Below are 19,618 nucleotides of genomic sequence, written 5' to 3'. Positions count from 1 at the left end.
ACAAAGATAACAATAAACGATTAACTACAGATTCAGTGGCTATAATTTAACTTTAACAATTTGAATGTAGACAGGTAACTTTGCAGAATTACATATTTATAATGGGAGCACATCCCATCCAACAGAATCCCTTTCGAATATTCATATACTAGTAGCTGGTCCAGGAGCTTCTGAGCACAAACTCCAGACATCCAAAATATACCTCTTTTGTTACAGTGTTGAGGGATCGCTCCATGAATGTACAACTAGCCAGAATATCAAGTAACAAAACAGACCTGTCCTGAACTGTGCATTAACTGGCAGGGATACGCTATGTGTTAATACAGGAGATGGCCACTTAATGCCTTCCCTGATCTCATCTAGAAGTTTTCAATGAGCACCAATTAACATGAACATACATCTATCGTCTTCCCCTGCATAGTTTCAATGGTACACAGTCAGAATATCCCACACCCAAAGATTGGTTTCGATGATCCCATAGTATCAGTTGAAGTGAAATTGTGAACAGGTTTTATTTCCTGAAGACTGGTTCTGCAGTCTCTCATGTCTTCATTTTAATTAATATCTGCTATCCACAATTTCATAACTCCAGAATAATCCCTAACATGTTTCTCATCACTATTCACCAGGGAGACTAACGTGGAAGCTGGAGATTTAAGGGAGGGATACAGTGATATTCTGGAGCAGGTCTGTAACAAGAAGGAGGAGGTGGTGGAAATATTAGAGCGCATTACAGTGGATAAATCCCCAGGACCTAACTGAGTCCCAGGATGCCAAGGAAAGCAAAGAAGGAGATTTTTGCATCTTCTTTAGCCACAGGTGAGTTACAAAAGACTGGCAGGTAGTTGATTTTATCCCCTTGTTCAAAAAAGGCAGTAGGGATAAGCCTGGAAACTACAGGTCAGTGAGCCTTGTATCAGTTGCAGGGAAGTTGTTGGAGAAGATTCTGAGGGATAGAATTTATGTTCACCTGGAAAGTCAGGGACTGATTAGGAGGAGTCAGCACGGTCTTGTTTAGCAGAGATCATGTCTCATAATTCTGAGTTTTGAGGAGGTAATTAAGAAAATTGATTAAGGCAGAGCAGTAGATCTGGTTAACATGGTTACTAAATGCTCTTGACAAGGTGCTGCATGGTAGGCTGGTCCAGAAGTTAAGCAAGAAGGGATCTGAGGTATGTTGGCAAATGAGATCCAAAATTGGCTTGGTGATAGGTGGCAGAGGGTAAATTGGTTTATTATTGTAACACGTACAGAGGTACAGTGGAAAAACTTGTCTTGCATAACTTTCATACAGATCAATTCATTACAACAGTGCATTGAAGTAGTACAAGGCAAAACAATAACAGAGTGCAGAATAAAGTGTTATAGTTACAGAGAAAGTGCAGTGCAGGGAGGCAATAAGGTGCAAAGTCATAACTAGGTAGATTGTGAGGTCAAGAGTCCATCTTATTGTATTAGGGAGCTGTCTTGTAACAACGAGATAGAAGCTGTCCTTCAGCCTGGTGGTAGTGCTTTCAGGCTTTTGTATCTTCTGCCCGATGGGAGAGGGGAGAAGAGAGAATGTCTGGGGTGGGTGAGGTCTTTGATTATGCTGGCTGCTTTACCGAGGCAGTGAGAAGTGTAGACAGAGTCCATGGAGGGGAGGCTGATTTCTGTGATGTGCTGAGTTGTGTCCACAACTCTCTGCAGTTTCTTGTCATGGGCAAAGCAGTTACCATACCAAGCTGTAATGCTTTCTATGGTGCATTGATAAAAATTGGTGAGGGCCAAAGGGATCATGCCAGATTTCTTTAGCCTCCTGAGGAAGTAGAGGCACTGGTGAGCTTTCTTGATCATGACATCTACGTGGTTGGACCAGGACAGGTTATTGGTGATGTTCACTCCTAGAAACTTGAAGCTCTCAACCCTCTTGACCTGAGCACCTTTGATGTAAACAAGACCATGTGCACTGCCCCCCTTCCTGAAGTCAATGACCAGCTCTTTTGTTTTGCCGACATAGAGGGAAAGGTTGTTGTCAAGGCACCATGTCACTAGGTTCTCTATCTCCTTCCTGTACTCTGACTCATCATTATTTGAGATATGGCCCACTACAGTGGTATTATCTGCAAACTTGTAGATGGAGTTAGAGCAGAATCTGGCCATACAGTCATGAGTGTATAGGGAGTAGAGGGTTGAGGACGCAGCTTTGTGGGGCACCAGTGTTGAGGATAATCGTGGCAGAGGTGCTGCTGCTTATCCTTAGTGATTGCAGCCTATTGGTCAGGAAGTCAGGGATCCAGTTGCAATGGGAGGTATTGAGTCCCAGGTCTAGGAATTTGGAGATGAGTTTGCTTGGAATTATAGTGCTGAAGGCGGAGCTGTAGTCAATAAACAATAGTCTAAAGTAGGTGTCTTTACTGTCCAGATGCTCCAGAGATAAGTGTAAGGTCAGGGAGATGGCATCTGCCGTAGACCTATTTTGGCGGTAGGCAAATTGCAATGGGTCGAGGTTGTCTGGGAAGCTGGAGAAAGCAGGTAGAAACCTCGGACTGAAGCAAGGAGAGGTTTAAAATGTCTGCAAATACCCCCGCCAGCTGATCTGTGCAGGATCTAGGGGTACAGTCAGGGACATCATCCGGGCCAGATGCTTTCTGTGGGTTCACTCTCCAGAAGACTGATCTTATGTCCGCAACAGTGACTATGGGTTCAGGTTCATTGGAGGCTGTTGGGGTGGGTGGTGACTTTCCAATCCTCTTCTGTTCAAAACATGCATAGAATGTGTTAAACTTGGGATGTTTGGCCAGGAGACGGCCTTCACAGTGTCATGGTTATCAGAGTAAGTGAAACTCCAGCACTCATTTTCCGCACCCCCCACCCCCCCGCTCCCCCCAGCATCTGCTCAATAGGTCCTGAGTTTTGTTGGACCCCAGCCTGTAGAACTTTTATTTCCCTTAAAACATGGAGCTTCTAAACCAGGAATGCCTTACATTGCAGTTAATTAGCTCCTGGATCTCCTGTTCTTGTCAAACTATTCCTACTGATTCTTGGTAGAGATGACTGTAGCAGATGGCTCTGTGTTAAAGTAAATCGTAGGTGTCCACTTATTCCATCTTTTATGTGGTTAAGAATACAAAATAAAGCCAGTTGGCCCATCTAGGCCAGCTCTCAGAAGCATCCCATTCGCTGCTTGTTTCCTGGTAATTTGTTCTTCTTTTTGAGCCCATCAACTCTCCACGATTTTTCCGCGCGCCCCCTCCCCCCCCCCCCCCCCCCCCCCCCCCCACCTACACTTGGGCAATTTGCAATGCACTAGTAACCTACCAAACTTTGCATCTTTGGTATATGGGAGTCAAAGAGAGCATCTGAAGGACATGAAAACTCCACTAGAGGTCAGGGTTGAACCTGGAGCTGTGGAGCAGCAGTGCTAACTGCTGCATGACTATGTGGCCATGGGGGAGTCACTGAGATGTCAGATTAACTCGTCCTTGAGAGTGAATGCCAGCCTATGAAGACACATTCCACTTCTGGCTACTCCAGGTGAAAATATACCCACTGCTTTATTCTGTAAGCAGGTTGTTTCCTGCCCATTGTTACACAGGGCAGTGATGTCAACACATCCAAGTTCCTTGGCCAAGTGGACTGATTAGGAGCTGTCACTGTTGGGGCTGTCCATGAAAGTCATGGTGTTGCAGGTCTCGGATGGAGTAAAGGTTTCCTGTACGTGCTTTCTTTTAACCATTGCACATTAGGTGCCACCTGGGTTTGACTAAACAAGGCCCTTGTGTAATATAAAGATAGCAGGAAAGTGCTGAAGTAGGTAATTAGGAAGCCCGAAAGGGGCCATGAAATGTCCTTGGCAAAGAGGACCAAGGAAAATCCCAAGGCATTTTATATTAAGAAAAGGAGGATAACTAAGGAGAGGGTAGGTCCACTCAAGGATAATGGAGGGAATTTGTGCTTGGAGTCAGAGCAAGTGGCTGAGGTATTGAATGAGTACTTTGTGTCAGTACTTACCAAGGAGAAGGATTTGGAGGATAGTGAAGGCAGAGTGGGGCATGCTAATGTGCTGGGACATTTTGAGATTAAGGAGGAGGTAGTGCTGGGTCTCCTGAAAAGCATTAAGGTGGATAAGTCCCCAGGGCCTGATGGCATATATCCCAGAATATTGAAAGAAGCAAGTGAGGAGATTTCTGGGACTTTGGCAAAGATATTTGTGTCCCCACTAGCAACAGATGAGGTCCCAGAGGACTGGAGAGTAGCAAATGTTGTGCCTTTGTTCAAGAAAGGAAGTAGGGAATAATCCAGGTAACTATAGGCCAGTGAGCCTCACATCAGTGGTTTGGAAGCTATTGGAGAGGATACTGAGTGATAGGATTTATGCGCATTTGGAAAGGTATGGCCTACATAGGGACAGTCAGCATGGCTTTGTACAGGGCAGGTCATGTCTTACAAACTTGATCGAGTTTTATGAGGAGGTGACAAGGGTGCTTGATGAGGGTAAGGCAGTGGATGTTATCTACATGGACTTTAGTAAGGCATTAGACAAGGTCCCTTATGGTAGGTTGATTCAGAAGATAAAGATGCATGGGATCCAGGGTCAATTGCAAGTTTGGATTCAGAACTGGCTTGCCCATAGAAGACAGAGTAGGGGTGGAAGGCTGTTATTCTGGCTGGAAGTCCATGACCAGTGGTGTTCTGCAAGGATCAGTGCTGGGATCTCTGTTTGTGATATATATCAATAATTTGGAAATCCCAGGGTGGAAATGTCAAACTCCAGAGGACATGCTTTTAAGGTTAGAGGAAGGAAGTGGAAAGGTGGTGTGAGGGGCAAGTTGTTTACACAGAGTGGTAGGTGCCTGGAATAGTTTACCAGGGGTAGTAGTGGAATTGGGCAGTTTGGTGGAGTTTAAGAGGCTTTTAGACAGACACATGAATATGGAGGGGTACGGATGATGCACAGGAGGAGGACATTTAGTATAAATTGGCATCAAGATCAGCACAACATCATGGGCCAAATGCCCTGTCCCATACTGTACTGTTCTTAGTCTGGAGGCCACAATTCCTGCATGGACATTAGCATACATGTGGTCGGATGTGTATGTTGACATGCATTCTCACATATGTACATTCCTCCTTGCTGTCTGTCATAGTTAAAGTTATCTTCCACTGCCTGCTCCTAATGGACGCAGAGTTGCTCCTCAAATCGCAGTGTAAGTTCTATCCATTTAGAGGCATGATGAATGTGATCACAGAGCAGCAACTCCCAAGAGGTATGCAATGAGCAACATCAACCACTATATGTGGTCTTATTGACTTTGCCAAAGCCTTTCTCAACTAAGAAGGTCCACGGAGCATCTTCCCCAAATTTGGCAGCCTAAGAACTTTGTCTATCTTTGATCTGCTTATAATGGCATGCAAGTCCTGATCTTGACCAACATGTCCATAACTGACCCAACCTCACTGCAGACTAGTGTCAAGCAATGCCGTAACATTACCTAAACACACTTTGCAGTCTTTTTCACTGTGATGCACACACTTGGAGGCTGAACTCCAAATTATTGTTGACTTATTCATGGAAACTTATGAGAGAATGAAGCTTGCACTAATCGAACACAAAGCACAAGTCCTCTACCAAACTAACCCTTGCTATACAAATCTATAAGCTAAATGCCCAAGGACCAACCCCACAGGGAGCCAAGAATGGTGAACTTAGCAACAACAGAGACAGTCACTTAAAACCACCAATGCTGTCTCCACAAAATCACCCAAATCCATTAGCAAGATAAGCAAATCTTGTTTTCTCTCTTTCTTGCTCGCTCTCTCAAGCCTCTGCCATAATCGGTCTGTCCCCATGCCATCCCTCTTCCTAGCAACTGTCTGAAATTGAACCAGACTGCTGACACCTTAAGCTGCCACTTCCCACCTCAGTGATATCGCACATGCCTCCATTCATCTACTGCTTAAACTTGAAACATCTAAAGCTCTCTGCTACCCTTGCCCTGATACTGAGCATCTTCGCCCATCACCCCTGATCTGCACTAGTTCCCAGTTAAGCAATAGCTCAGCTTTAAAATTCTCATCCTTGTCTTCAACTCTCTCCATCTCCTCATCCCTCCCTACCTCTAATCTCCTCCAGCTGTAAACCCCTCTGAACTATCTGCAGTGCTCTAATATGCTGAATTTAATGCCCCCATCCCTTCCGTGAGCAGCTGTCCCTACCACTGGCAAGGCACTAAGCTTTGGAATTCCATTCAAAACACTTCAGTTCCTTCCCTCCTTTTAATGCTCTTTGTTACTTAAAAATTTTTAAGCGATTTCACTGCTTTGTTTCGAAAGAGAGCAGCATATGTAACATCTATGTTTAGTTTAATTATGTAATGCAGAACAAAGAAATATAATACCAGCAAATTAATTGTTAAATGAGAGTATAAATCCAAAAATATGAACTTTATTATGAACGTAATGAATTCTCTACACTTTCTTTGCAGACCTTTTTGCAGGCTTTTTTTCCCAGATGATCCGATCAAGATCGTCAGAGCTCAAGGCCAGTACATGTTTGATGAGATGGAAAGAAGATACCTGGACTGTATTAACAATGTTGCTCATGGTAAGAAAATTATTTATTTGGATGTCAATTTGGCACATCTTTAAAAGTTGCATATTAATTCCCAATTGACCAAGAACTCAGTGTAGAAGAGTCTCGGAGCAAGAAAATCTTAGCACCGGGCACCTGCTATTCGATTATATAAACCCTCCCCTGAACCCCTGGATTAGATCCCAGCCTGTCACCCTCTCCCAGGGACCTGTTATTCTCTCTATAGATCCTGCAAACCCCACAGGCTCCCACTCTCCCCCCACCCTGGGCTGCCATGACCGGTGATTGAAGGGTGGCTTTGCCCTGAGATGGATTGGCTCCCCACCAGTTGCCCTCAGGACCCCTGCCCACCCTCCTCACCACATGCTCTGCCCCCAGCTCCTTCGTCAGCTTCTCCCGGAACCCGGGAGGTGGATACGATAGGGTCTTTTAAGGGACTTCTGGATAGGTACATGGAGCTTAGAAAACTAGAGGGCTATGGGTAAGCCTAGTAATTTCTAAGGTAAGGACATGTTCAGCACAGCTTTGTGGGCCGAAGGGCCTGAATTGTGCTGTAGGTTTTCTATGTTTCTATAGCCCAAGTGCTGAACCCATGTTATCTGTGGTTTGCTGGTGAGGTGGCTACAATTGGCCTCCACATCTCAAATCCGCAGGATATCCAGTCTCCAGTGTTGAGTACTGTATGAACACTGAGTACACAGTTTGGTTGTAGTGCACCATTGTGTTTGAACAGCTGCCTGCACTTGATATCTGAGAAAGAACAATCCCTTTTGATGTTGCCATCAAAAACAATAATGTTCATCTTGCTTACTTTGGCTAATGTACCTCGCCTTGGTCTGTTGAAGGAGCATTATTTGGTAGGGCAGGCTTGAGGGGCCTGGTGACCTACTCCTGTTTTTGTGTGTCCTTATGTAATGACAGATTGGGTTATCCTGAATCAGAATGGGACCAGCGTCTGCAGGAAGGGAAAATGGCAAAGAATTGAAATTGGTAAGATGAGAGATCTCCTAGAAATAAAACCAATTTAAACATAAAGCAAAGGAGAAGAGGTGGGCATAGGACATACCAAACTAAAGGAGGAGATAAATCAGTAAGGAATAAATGGGGCTACAGAAGCAGGAGTATAAAGCAACAATTAAAAATAAATTAGGTGGACCTAATATTAAAATTAATAATGTTTTATATTATTATAGAAAATTTACACAGTAATATTTTCCTTTTTGGGATCAGGGTATCACTGGCAAAGCTGGCATTTATTGCTCATCCCAGTTCTGGTGAACCACCTTCTTAAACCACTGCAGTCCTGGTGAAGGTCCTCCCACAGTGCTATGAATGCTTTCCCTTTGAATCAGAACCAGGTTTATTATCACTGACATGTCATGAAATTATTGTATTGCAGCAACAGTACAGTGAAAGACACAAAAATTACTACGCTATAAAAATAAATAGTGCAAAAGAGGAATAATGAGGTAGTGTTGATGGACCCTTCAGAAATCTGATAGCAGAGGGGAAGAAGCTGTTCCTAAAACATTAAGTGTGGGTCTTCAGGCCCCTATACCTCCTCCCCGATGGTAGTAATGTGAAGAGGGCATGTACCAGGTGGTGGGGGCCCTTAAAGATAGATGCCGTCTTCTTGAGGCACCGCCTCTTGAAGATGTCGTCAGTGGTGGGGAGGGTTGTGCCTGTGATGGAGCTGGCTGAGTCTACAACCCTCTGCAGCCTCTTGTGATCCTGTGCACTGGAACCTTCATACCAGGCGGTGATGCAACCAGTCAGAATGCTCTCCACCGTACTTCTGTAGAAATTTGCAAGAGTCTTTGGTGACATACCAAATATCCTCAAACTCTTAATGAAGTAGAATCGCTGGTGTACCTTCTTTGTGATTGCATCAATGTGTTGGGGCCCAGGATAGATCCTCTGAGATGTTGACACTGGCTGTGGTCTCCTGATAAGGAAGTCGAGGATCCAGTTGCAGAGGGAGGTACAGAGGCCCAGGTTTTGAAGCTTGTTGATTAGTACTAAGGGGATGATGGTGTTGAACGCTGAGCTGTAATTGATAAACAGCAGCCTGACGTATGTTTTGCTGTTGTCTGGGTGCTCCAAAGTCGAGTGGAGAGCCAGTGAGATTGCGTCCGCTGTAGACCTGTTGTGGCAGTAGGCAAATTGCAGCAGGTCCAGGTCCTTGCTCAGGCAGGAGTTAATTCTAGCCATGACCAACCTCTCAAAGGACTTCACGGTAGATGTGAGTGCTACCGAGCGATAGTGGTTGAGGCAGCTCATCCTGCTCTTCAGCACCGGTATGATCGATGCCTCTTTTAAAGCAGGTGGAAACCTCCGACTGCAGCATTGAGAGGTTGATAGTGAAAGGTTCATAGTCATGGTAGAGTGAGGGATAAACCAGCCTATGAAGTTACAAGGTGTGGTGGTGTACATTCTGCTGCTGCTAGTGGTCCATGGCATCTCATGGACGCCCAGCTTTGAGCGGCCACATTTATTCACGGTCTCACCCATTTAGCACATCTGTAGTTCGATGGAGGGTTTTCCTGGTGTGATAACGGGACTTTGTCTCCACAAGGACTGTGTGGTGATCACTTCTACCAATGCTGTCAGGGATAGATGCCACAGGTAAATTGGTGAGGACAAGGTCAAGTAGGTTTATCTGTCCTGTTGGTTCACTCAGTATCTGTCACAGATCCAGTCTGGTAGCTGTGTCCATTGGGACTTGGTCAGATCAGTCTGTTGTGGTGCTACCAAACCTTTCTTGGTGACAATTGGAGTCCTCCACCGAGAGCTCCTGCTAATTTCAGTGTTTCTTCCAAGTGTTGTTCAGCATGGAGAAGCACTGACTGACTGGTTGAGGGAGGATGGTAGTTGATAATGAGGAGCAGGTTTCCTTGCCCAGGTTTGACCTGATGTCATGAGACTTCATACAGCCTGGAATCAGTGTTGAAGATTCCAAGGCTACTTCCTCCTGGCTGTAAACCTCTGCCACCACCTCTGGTGAGTCTGTCTTCTCGGTAGGACAGAATGTACTTGGGCTTTGTGATGGAGGAGTTTGGCGCAATATCTGTAAGATATGATTCTGTTAGTACGACTGTGTGTGGCTGTTTTTTGTCTCATCAATGGGACGGCTCACCCAGTTTAGACATCAGTCCCCAGTTTTGTGAGGTGGACTTTGCAAGTTTAACTGAGCTGGGGATGACTTTGCTGTGTCTGGATTTTGTATCTAGGTCAAATGCCAGGTTTCTTCTTTGTTTAACCGTTGCAGATTGATACAACTGAGTGGCTCACTATGACATGTCGGGTGATGCTTAAGATTCAAAACTGTACACCAGAACAGGCTGCACTTTTAGCCAAGTTATTCCAGTACAGTTACAACATTAAGGCATCTACCCAAAAATATGGAAAAGAGGGGTGGGTCTGGGAATGGGGTGGATGTTTCCCCTTGTGAGAGAGTCTGGGTCTCTATTTAAAAGTCAGGGGTCACCCATGTAATACCCAGACAAGGTGAAACATTTTCTCTGAGTTGCGACTCTTTGGAATGACCTTCCTCCCAGTACATTGGAGATGGTGTCTAAACATTTTTAAGGATGAGGCAGAAAAATACATGATGAGCAAAGAGGTGAAAAAGTTACCTAGGGTAGACAGGAATGTGCGTTTGAGGCTGCAGTCAGATCAACAAGCAAATCCCTGTGTGCACTTGGCTCCTCTGGGTTGAAGGAAAGGTAGATAAAACCTTTGTTCCTTGAGTATAAAGTTTCAGTGACTTCCTTAATGCAGCAAACTGCAGGATGTGGCACAAACCTGGAATGATCTAGAGGCCAGGAAGTTGAGAGTTACGATGACCCTGCCCTTCACAGGCAAATTGTTCCAGGAGGGTGTGTCTGAGGTTGCAGGAGGACAAAGAATGCAGTGTGAGTGGTGCTTTAAATGGTTCTTTAAGAGGAGATGGGTTAGTATATCCAGCTGTTCTGTGAGTAATAACAAATGTTGATTTTTCAGACCAGTGAGGTTCAGATTCTTACCACAGATGGCCTTTGCATGTTGCATACCTCCTTGATGTCATTTGGGGTAATCTTACATTGGAGGGAAGAAAGATGCTGGGGCAAAAAAGATCCCTCAAAGATCAGGAGTCAATTTTCCAACCGGACACAAATTGGCAAAGTTACTCCATAGATGCTGCCTGACTCGCTGAGTTCCTCTAGCGTTTTGTGCGTTACTTCAGAGTAACTACGGTCTTCTGTCGTACAGTGGCATTTTAGGAGTTGTGTGAATGAATTTCTAGGCCACTCCCTCATCCAATGCAACTAATATCAAATCCAACGAAAGAAAGATCATTGTCCATACATTTTAATGTTCAAATTTGTCCTGCTTTGCATTTAACTGCTGGTAACAGTTCTCAGGTTTGGAGAGAGGGAGGGTAGTTACAGATAAGCAGCATTGAAAGGGCAACAACATAGAAATGGTTGTGGATTTTGGAAGTCCAACTTCCAAAGGATAGAAAAGTTGGGGGCCATGTGGGAGGGAAGGGTTAGATAGATCTTAGAACAGGATAAAATGTCGGCACAGCATTGTGGGCCGAAGGGCCTGTACTGTGCCGTAGTGTTCTATGTTCTAAGCCCAGTGACATCGCTGCAGCAGTTCCTCAGAGCAGTGTCCCAACCCAATCATCTTTAGTATCAATGAACCTTCCTTCCATCACAAGGTCAGAAGTGGGGATCTTTATAATGACCGCACCATTTTTAATTCCACTAACAACTCCTCGCATAAGAAAGCAGTTTATGCTCACGTGTAAGAAGATCCAGGCAACATTCAGTACAGATTAATAAGTAGTAAGTAAAATTTGTGAGATACAAGTGTCAGGCAATGGCTATCTTCAAAAACAACTCTGCTTGACATTCAATATCATCGCCATCACCAAATCTGTCCTCATTAATTTCCATGGAGTTGCCTTTCACCAGAAACTTGACCTAGACCACCATCTGTGGCTGCTGTCACAGTTTGGTAGTGGGGTGTTATGAAGTGGTTGGCTCACCTCTGACTTCCTAAATATTTTCAACTATCCACAAGGAAGTATGAGGGAATACTTCCCGCTTCAGACAATTCCAGTCTTTCTAGTTCGCATTGCCAACTTTCAGTTTTTTTTTGGTAATTAACGATAATTATTCATCCTCTCCTCTTTACACCTCCTCCAGGCCTACTTCTTGTTGTTCACTAATTCCTTTATATCTCGCTCTCGCTCTCGCTCTCTCGCATATCCTGGTTTGTTACCCCTTTTTGCTATTAATCTCTCCTATTTTTCATCAAACTGTCCAGGTCCCTCTTAGCCCTTCTTCTCCACCCCATCACAACCACATCTCTTAGATCATCACAGCATCCATTTATTCAGTATAACAGTGGCTGGAAGAGTGCTGCTTGCATTGCAGATGACCTTTTGTTGGTTCTGATATGCAGGATCCAAGTGCAGGCAGCTGCAAGAACGTGCCAGGCAATAGAGAACACTGTGCTGAACTTGACAATGTTAGTTTCAGAGTAGCATTCCATGGAAACCTGCGAAGCTCACAATTGAAGTTCACTTTCTTTATGTCATTTTCACAAGTAGTTTTAGGGGGACCCACAATGCTGTTTAACACCATTTAAAGGTAATACAGTTTTTGCCGTGGTGTGCTATCTACAAATATTACAAATCTGCATGCCAGCCTTTAAATCTCTTTTCCCTTTCATAGTTGGACATTGTCACCCAGACGTTGTGAAAGCTGGATCAGTACAGATGGCAACATTGAACACAAATGCACGTTTTCTTCATGACAATATAGTCCAGTATGCTAAGAAATTATCAGAGACACTGCCACAGAAGATATCGGTTTTCTATTTTGTGAACTCGGGGTAAAATTTATCACTTGTAATTTGCTAAATTTGCTTTTTTTAAAAAATAATGAAAATATTGCTTATCAATTGTTTCAAATGGTAGCTGGATTAAATTCATGAGAATTCTGGTGGCCTTAAAGTTAGATTTTATTAAATTTATCCGTAGTATAATTGTTAGCACATTGTATTATCACTGTAATCAGACACTTTGCTATTTTCCTAAGTATCATACATCAATGAAAACATTACCAAATTTTGTTCCAGACATTGGCAAGGGTAGTCTAATTGATTTTGTTCATTTCCAAAATTGGTATTGGTTTATTATTGTCACTTGTACCGAGGTACAGTGAAAAGCTTGTTTTACAAACCGATCTTACAGGTCAATTCATTACACAGTGCAGTTACATCAAGTTAGTACAGAGCATTGATGTAGTACAGGTTTAAAAAAAACAATAACAGTACAGAGTAAAGTGTCACAGCTACAGAGAAAGTGCAGTGCAATAAGGTGCAAGGTAACAACAAGGTAGATCGTGAGGTCATAGGTCATAGTCCATCTCATTGTATAAGGGAACTGTTCAATAGTCTTATCACTGTGGGGTAGAAACTGTCCTTAAGTCTGGTGGTACGTGCCCTCAGACTCCTGTATCTTCTACCCGATGGAAGAGGAGAGAAGGGAGAATGTCCCAGGTGGGTGGGGTCTTTGATTATGCTGGCTGCTTCACCAAGACAACGAGAGGTAAAGACAGAGTCCAAGGAGGGGAGGCTGGTGTCTGTGATGCGCTGGGCTGTGTCCACAACTCTCTGCAGCTTCTTGCAATCTTGGGCAGAGCAGTTGCCATACCAAGCCGTGATACATCCTGATAGGATGCTTTCTATAGTGCATCGGTAAAAGTTTTGCTTTGCAGGTATGTTTTACCAATTTTCTCTTCCCTGGTAGCACTATTCTGCACCATAGGTGGGGTATCACTTTATTGTTGTGGATTGCTAGGTGGTACTTTGGCTAAGGACTGTTCATCTATGTTCTTTGGCTGTGAGCTTTAGAAGTCTATCACTTGGATTAATGGGAGAAGCATGTCAAAACTGAGTACACACCCATTAACAATCATGCTCTTCCAATAACATTTGCTTCAAATTGCACAAGATTATACATTGTAGCTTATTCTCATTCTTCTGTCTCGATGTAGGTCATAGTCATATAGCATGGAAACAGGCCCTTTGGCCAACTGGTCCATGCTGATCAAGATGCCCATCCAAGCCAGTCCCATTTGTCAGCATTTGGCCCATAACCTTCTAAACCCTGTCTTTCCACGTATCTGTTCAACTGTCTTTTAAAAGTTGGTGCTCAGGTTATTTGTAATTCATAAAACCATCCAATTGAGATCAACTAAGTGGCCATTGACAAGAGAATGAACTTCAAATATCCTGTTTTATGTTAGTTAGTCGCTCATTAGAGATGTCATGTTTTTAATTATTCCAATGGAGCTTACTAGTAAGATTCTTGTCATTATAATTTTAAGTCAAATGTTTTCCACATTTGGTGATAATATTTAAGTCCTTTACACATTGGCAAACAATCTTATCAACAACATGGAAAAAATGTCTGCAACTCTTTGATTTCTGTGTCAACTTAGATTACCAATGGCTTTTTTTTACTTCAACCTTGAAAAATAGGCAGGTATTATAAAATATAGAAATAGATTTCTATTATTGCCAGATCCTTCTGCTTTATCCTGCTCTATGTAGCCTTGAGGTGATGTGTTCATTGGACTGGGAAAATTGGGACTCTTGTAATAAGAACTGGGTACTTTAACCCCATGTAAAGCACTATGTGAATTTTTTTTTCTTCCCATCCTATTCCACCACCACCCACCACGCCAATCTTCCAACATCTCAGTGAGAAACTAGACCATGCTTGTGAACTCTTTTAGTAATCATAATCCAATAAATAATCAACCAAAGTAGCTTTTAAGGAATTACTATCACCTTATTCAACTCGTATAACATCTCTATAAAATAGGAACCCATTGTCTCTCAGTCTTTATAGAACAGGACAGGCCCTTCGATCCACAATGTTGTGCTGAGATAATTAAACTAATGAATCCTAATTAATCCCTCTTCCTTGCACATTGACCATATCCCTCCCTTCTTTGCAAATTCATGTGCTTATCTAAGAGTCTCTTAAACACTCCTATACTATCTGCCTCTGCCACCACCCCTGGCAGTGCATTCCAGGCCCCCACCACTGTCTGTGTAAAAAGATTTGCCTCACCCATCTCCTTTGTATTTTCCCCCTCTCACCTTTACATGCCCTCTGGTACTAGACATTTCAATCCTGGGAAAAAGTACTGGCTGTCTACTCTATCTATCCCTTGCATAATTTTACAAACAATTTTATGTCCGGTGTTTTGCATTGAATCTGCTCATCAATATGATAAGGGATTTCCTCACTCCCAATGTACTCCTTACCAGATGGGACACAAAATCTTCCCTAAGTACTACAAGAGGAAAGAGAGCGTAAAATAAACCAGTGCTAGAAATGTGAGACACAGCACTGGAATGGTGATTATCTGAAATTGTTGAATTCAGTATTGAGTACTGAAAGCTGTAATGTGCTAAGTTGGAAGATGAGGTGCTGTTCCTGGAGATTTGTTGGACGGACAAGTGTTACGGACTAGGTGAATGTCCCTTTAAGATAGAGCATAGTGGTGTGTGTGTGTATGTGTGTGTGGCGTGCTTATGTCAACAGAAGATAAAGGACGTAATGCCGTTGTTGAAGAAGTCAGTCAGAGGAGAGAAAAGAAAGAGAGGCACCAGCCTGCTAGTTTCTCTATCGATGGATGAGAAACAATAACTGTGTCTGTTACTACAATCCACGTATGGATTTTTGAAGTAATCCGGTGGAGTCCACTTTGTCGTTAACCTGTAGAGGGAAACAGGTATTTGTGTGGACAGCCACGATTCGGATGCTTTTCTGGGTGAGGAAGTCACTAACGAGTAAACACTGAGGTGTCATTTGGGTTCCATCGTGGAACATTTGGATTTCCTAATTACTCTCTATGTTCTCTCTACATCTACGTTTTATCTTCAGACAACGGTGGTCGTTGAAGAAGCCTTTGCTCATGTTTCACCTTATGGCCTGCTGAACTGAACTTTAATAACCATTCCTGGACTTGGAGTTTGGGACTTTGCCACACACACATGACAAGTTTAGTTTTGGGGTTAATGTTCAAGATTTAACATTTTTTACTTCTAACATTCTAACATTTTTACTTTTATTTTGTTGCTGGTTCGTAACACGGGTAACTTGAAGACAGTTCGGAATAGGAGTGGGATGGAGAATGAAGTGATGTGTAACTGGAAGCTCAGGGTCACTCTGAACTGAAGAGAGATCTTCTAAGAAACATTCACCTGATCTATGTTTATTTTCTCTAATGAGGACATGTGCTGAGTGCCAAATGCAATGCACAAATAAATCACTGCTTCACCTGGAATAAGAATTTGGATCTCTGGGTGACGTGAAGAGAGTAGGCAGAAGAGAGGGAGGCATCTGCAGTTGCATGAGCAACTGTGTGAAAGGGGATAGGAGACAGAAGACTAGAACTTTGTAGAGGGAATGGTATCCTTGGAACGCTAACAGGGAGGGAAGGGAAAGATTCCTACCTTGCCTACATATCCTTGTATCATACTTCATATAAGGAAATTCCATTGCCCCATTTTCTCTATCTCCATTACACTTGTTCTGATGATGATACCTTCCACACCAGTGCCTCTGATATGTTGTCCTTTTTTTCTTCATTACAGTTTTCTCTTTACCATGGTTGGCAGGCCCTCAACTAAACCATTCCATTTCCTGCACTTCTGTTCACACCCTTTCTCTTGCCCAGAACAAAGATTGGGTCCCCTTGTTCTCACATTTTGCCCTACCAGCCTCCATATTAAATAAATCAATTAACCTAACTACCACCACCTTCAACGGGATGCCACTACCAGACACATCATCTCCACTTTCATTATTCCAAAGTCACCATTCGCTCAATAATGCTCTAGTCCGTTCTTCCATCTCCACCAATGACTATACCCCTTCTTGTGGCACCTCCCACCATCACCTTCAGTGGGCTGGGATAGCCTTTGGCCATCTGAGCAAAAGAATGTGAAATGAGGACAGATCCAACACAATGCACAAGGTTAACTGGACAGCATTGATCTTTGCTCCTGTATGATTCTGAGTAAGGACTTCCTGAATCAGGTACCTCGAAGTACTGGAGAGAGGTCACCAACACAAAATCCTCCAAATCCACATGAGATTAAGTGAACCAACAACAGTGTCCTTTCTGCGATCAATATTTCAAGCATTGGGGCCCTGATTACATTTATTAATTTCTAACAGGCAGGTTATTATTGTATGCATGCCTGACGTGACACTCTATTCTAAGTGGACAGAGGAGATGATCCAAGGACTTCTCAACACCTCCTTGGAAAAAGTGTAACATTCTCATTAACACATGGGAATCTGTGATAACGGAGAAGAAACATTTGGGATGGCACAGAATATCAAGTTCATTCACTGGAAGCACGCAGATCAGTAAACAGTGGAAGGAGTGCACCCCCTCCAAAACCATGCACCCGCACACCCTGTTAAGCACCTCCTGCCCCACTGATGGAGGAGTCTGCAGGTCCCACTTTAGCAGTATTAGCTGCTTCAGAGCACACAGAATAGCAGTGGCAGCAAGTCATCTGCCACCCTAAGGGGTGGGAGAGGGAGGTGGGAATAATAAATAATGACTCAACACCTGCTCCCTCTGCCTCTTCCCACTCACCTTCCAGGGACTTGAATACATCTCTCAGGTGTGTTTCTTGCAAGTCTGGTATAATGCATTTAGTGCTCACAATGTGGTTTCCTCCACATCTGGGGAAACTTGATGCAGAATGGGTAACCTGGAGCTTTCTGGTGCATTAATTCGCCATCACACTCCCACTCTGACCTCTCTGTCCATGGAACAGTATAGGAGACCAAGGGAAGCTTGAGAAACTGTAACACAGTTTCTAACTTGACACATTACAGCCTAACGGACTCAACCTTTGAATTCAACAGTTCCAATTAATCAGTCATTACTTCCTTATACATATTTTCAGCATTTTTTTTGGAACTTCCCTCCTTCTCCAGACAAACATTTTGTCTTAAACTTTCTCACCCTCTTTCAGTGGGCACCACCACCACATATCACCTGATCTCCACCACATACCAGCAGGCTCAAGGACAGCTTCTATCCAGCTGTTATAAGACTGAATGGTCCCCTGCTCTGATAAGATGGACTCTTGACCTCACAATCTACCTCTTTACGACCTTTTGCCTTATTATCTGCCTGCACTGCACTTTCTCTGTAACACTTTATTCTGCATTCTGTTATTGTTTTACTTTGTACTACTCCAATGCACTGTTTTAATGAATTGATCTGTATGAACAGTATGTAAGACAAGTTTTTTTACTGTACCTTGGTGCATGTCACAATAATAAAGCAATTTACCTTCCCTTTAAATTTGTCCATCCATGCTGTCTATCTCTGAAGTTTCAAACTAGTTTCATTTCTAACTTCCCATTTGAACTCTTCCTAACTGTTCCTATCTTCCCATGAAAAGGTGCTGACCTAAAGCACAATTCTGTTTCTGCTTCGATTAGGACCTGTTGAATATTTCCAGCACTTTCTGTTTTTACTTCTTGACATGACGTAATTGGACAACAAATTTGTCAATTGCATCAGCTCCAAACATCCCATGGACTTGGATCATGCAATTTCCAATGGGATTCCTGAGGGGGTGGGTGCATATGGCATTAGGAAATTTGGGGGATTGATGCTGAGGAGGCAAACCAGTAGAAATAGCTTCTGTCCAATTTTCCTAACAAAAAAGAAAAATGTTTCTTGATTTTTCTCAGGAAAAATGGCAAAAGCAGTGTGACGTTGTGGTTAATGTTTACATTGAATGTAATATTGCATAATTATGAAATAAGTTTTAAAAGAAATAAATAGTGATAAATTCTTTAGCTATCAGACATTATAATTGCTGGAATAATGATTTATTATGATGTACATATAACTGGAACACAAGCATTTATAATTGTTCATACATTAGCAAGAACTTTGTTTTAATGTCATTGCAGTTCAGAGGCAAATGATCTTGCCCTCAGGCTGGCTCAACAATACACCCAGCATGAAGACATTGTTGTCCTGGAGAAGTAAGTTGCCTTAAATAAATGTAAGTAAATTGATATGTAAACATAGATATACAAATGTGTTTTCTTCAATGAGTTTCAGTTTTAATCACTTTTTAATGGCACTACATTTGCATTGCAGAGCCTGAAGTACTATTACATGTAACATGACAGTGTCATATTTAAGACAGAGGGGAAATGGACACATAATAAGCAAGGGGGTGAAAGATTACTGGGGTAGATGGAGTGTGGAGTTGAAGTTACAACCAGATCAATCATGACCTTATTAAATGGTAGAGCAAGTTCAAGGGGCTAAATGGCCAACTCTGCTCCTAGTTTGTTTTATGCATTGAAATATGTTTCTGTCCTGCTATCACATATGTATCACTGACCAAGCTCCAGTAACCACTATATTTTTGTGTTCAAGTGCCTACCATGGACACCTTAATTCATTGATAGACATTAGTCCTTACAAGTTCAGGAATCTGAGGCCACAAAAGGATTGGGTTCATGTGGTATGTTGAAGCCTGTTAACTAAATTATAATATTTATTGGAACATTTATATTGTGATATTGCCAATCATAATAAACATCTATTTACTTTCTGAACAGGTACCTATTCCAGACACCTACCGAGGAATGTACAGGGAAGATCATCCGGATCCAGCATTGGCCTATGCAAGTGAGGTGAAAGCTGTTATCGATGAAATAGAAAAGAAAAATCGTAAGGTACTGTACAGTAGGGAAAAAAAAGTTTCAAATAACGAGGAATTATGGGACCTGATACTTTTCTTGCTAGCAGGATAAAAACTGGGGTTAAAAGTCCCATTGAATTATTGCTGCATATTCTCCCCATTCCAGATTCCAGACAAAATATTGGCAGCTTGTGTGCTCTGGTCAAAAGCAGGCAATGTGCTCACTAATCAAGATATATAGGAATAAAACTAATTAAGATATTACAGTACCAT

The 19,618-nt window shown here is 42.8% G+C and overlaps 1 protein-coding gene across 2 annotated transcripts in view; it reads left to right on the top strand.

Moving 5' to 3' along the window:
- The window catches only part of phykpl (5-phosphohydroxy-L-lysine phospho-lyase), a 39,489-nt gene that overhangs the window by 5,219 nt on the left and 14,652 nt on the right, over nt 1-19,618 (top strand). The window contains exons 2-7 of one of the 2 annotated variants that reach the window (XM_052013614.1): nt 630-819; nt 6,468-6,586; nt 12,301-12,460; nt 18,600-18,674; nt 19,078-19,165; nt 19,263-19,379. In XM_052013614.1, the coding sequence (XP_051869574.1) occupies nt 6,532-6,586; nt 12,301-12,460; nt 18,600-18,674; nt 19,078-19,165; nt 19,263-19,379 (495 nt within the window). In that variant the 5' untranslated portion in view covers nt 630-819; nt 6,468-6,531. The remainder of the gene's footprint in view (nt 1-629; nt 820-6,467; nt 6,587-12,300; nt 12,461-18,599; nt 18,675-19,077; nt 19,166-19,262; nt 19,380-19,618) is intronic. The other variant, XM_052013613.1, reaches the window with a different exon arrangement.

This window comes from Pristis pectinata, chromosome 4 (assembly GCF_009764475.1).
Source record: "Pristis pectinata isolate sPriPec2 chromosome 4, sPriPec2.1.pri, whole genome shotgun sequence".
Taxonomy (NCBI): Eukaryota; Metazoa; Chordata; class Chondrichthyes; order Rhinopristiformes; family Pristidae; genus Pristis; species Pristis pectinata.
Note: the sequence above shows the minus strand (reverse complement) of the source record. Positions and strands in the feature narration are given on the sequence as shown.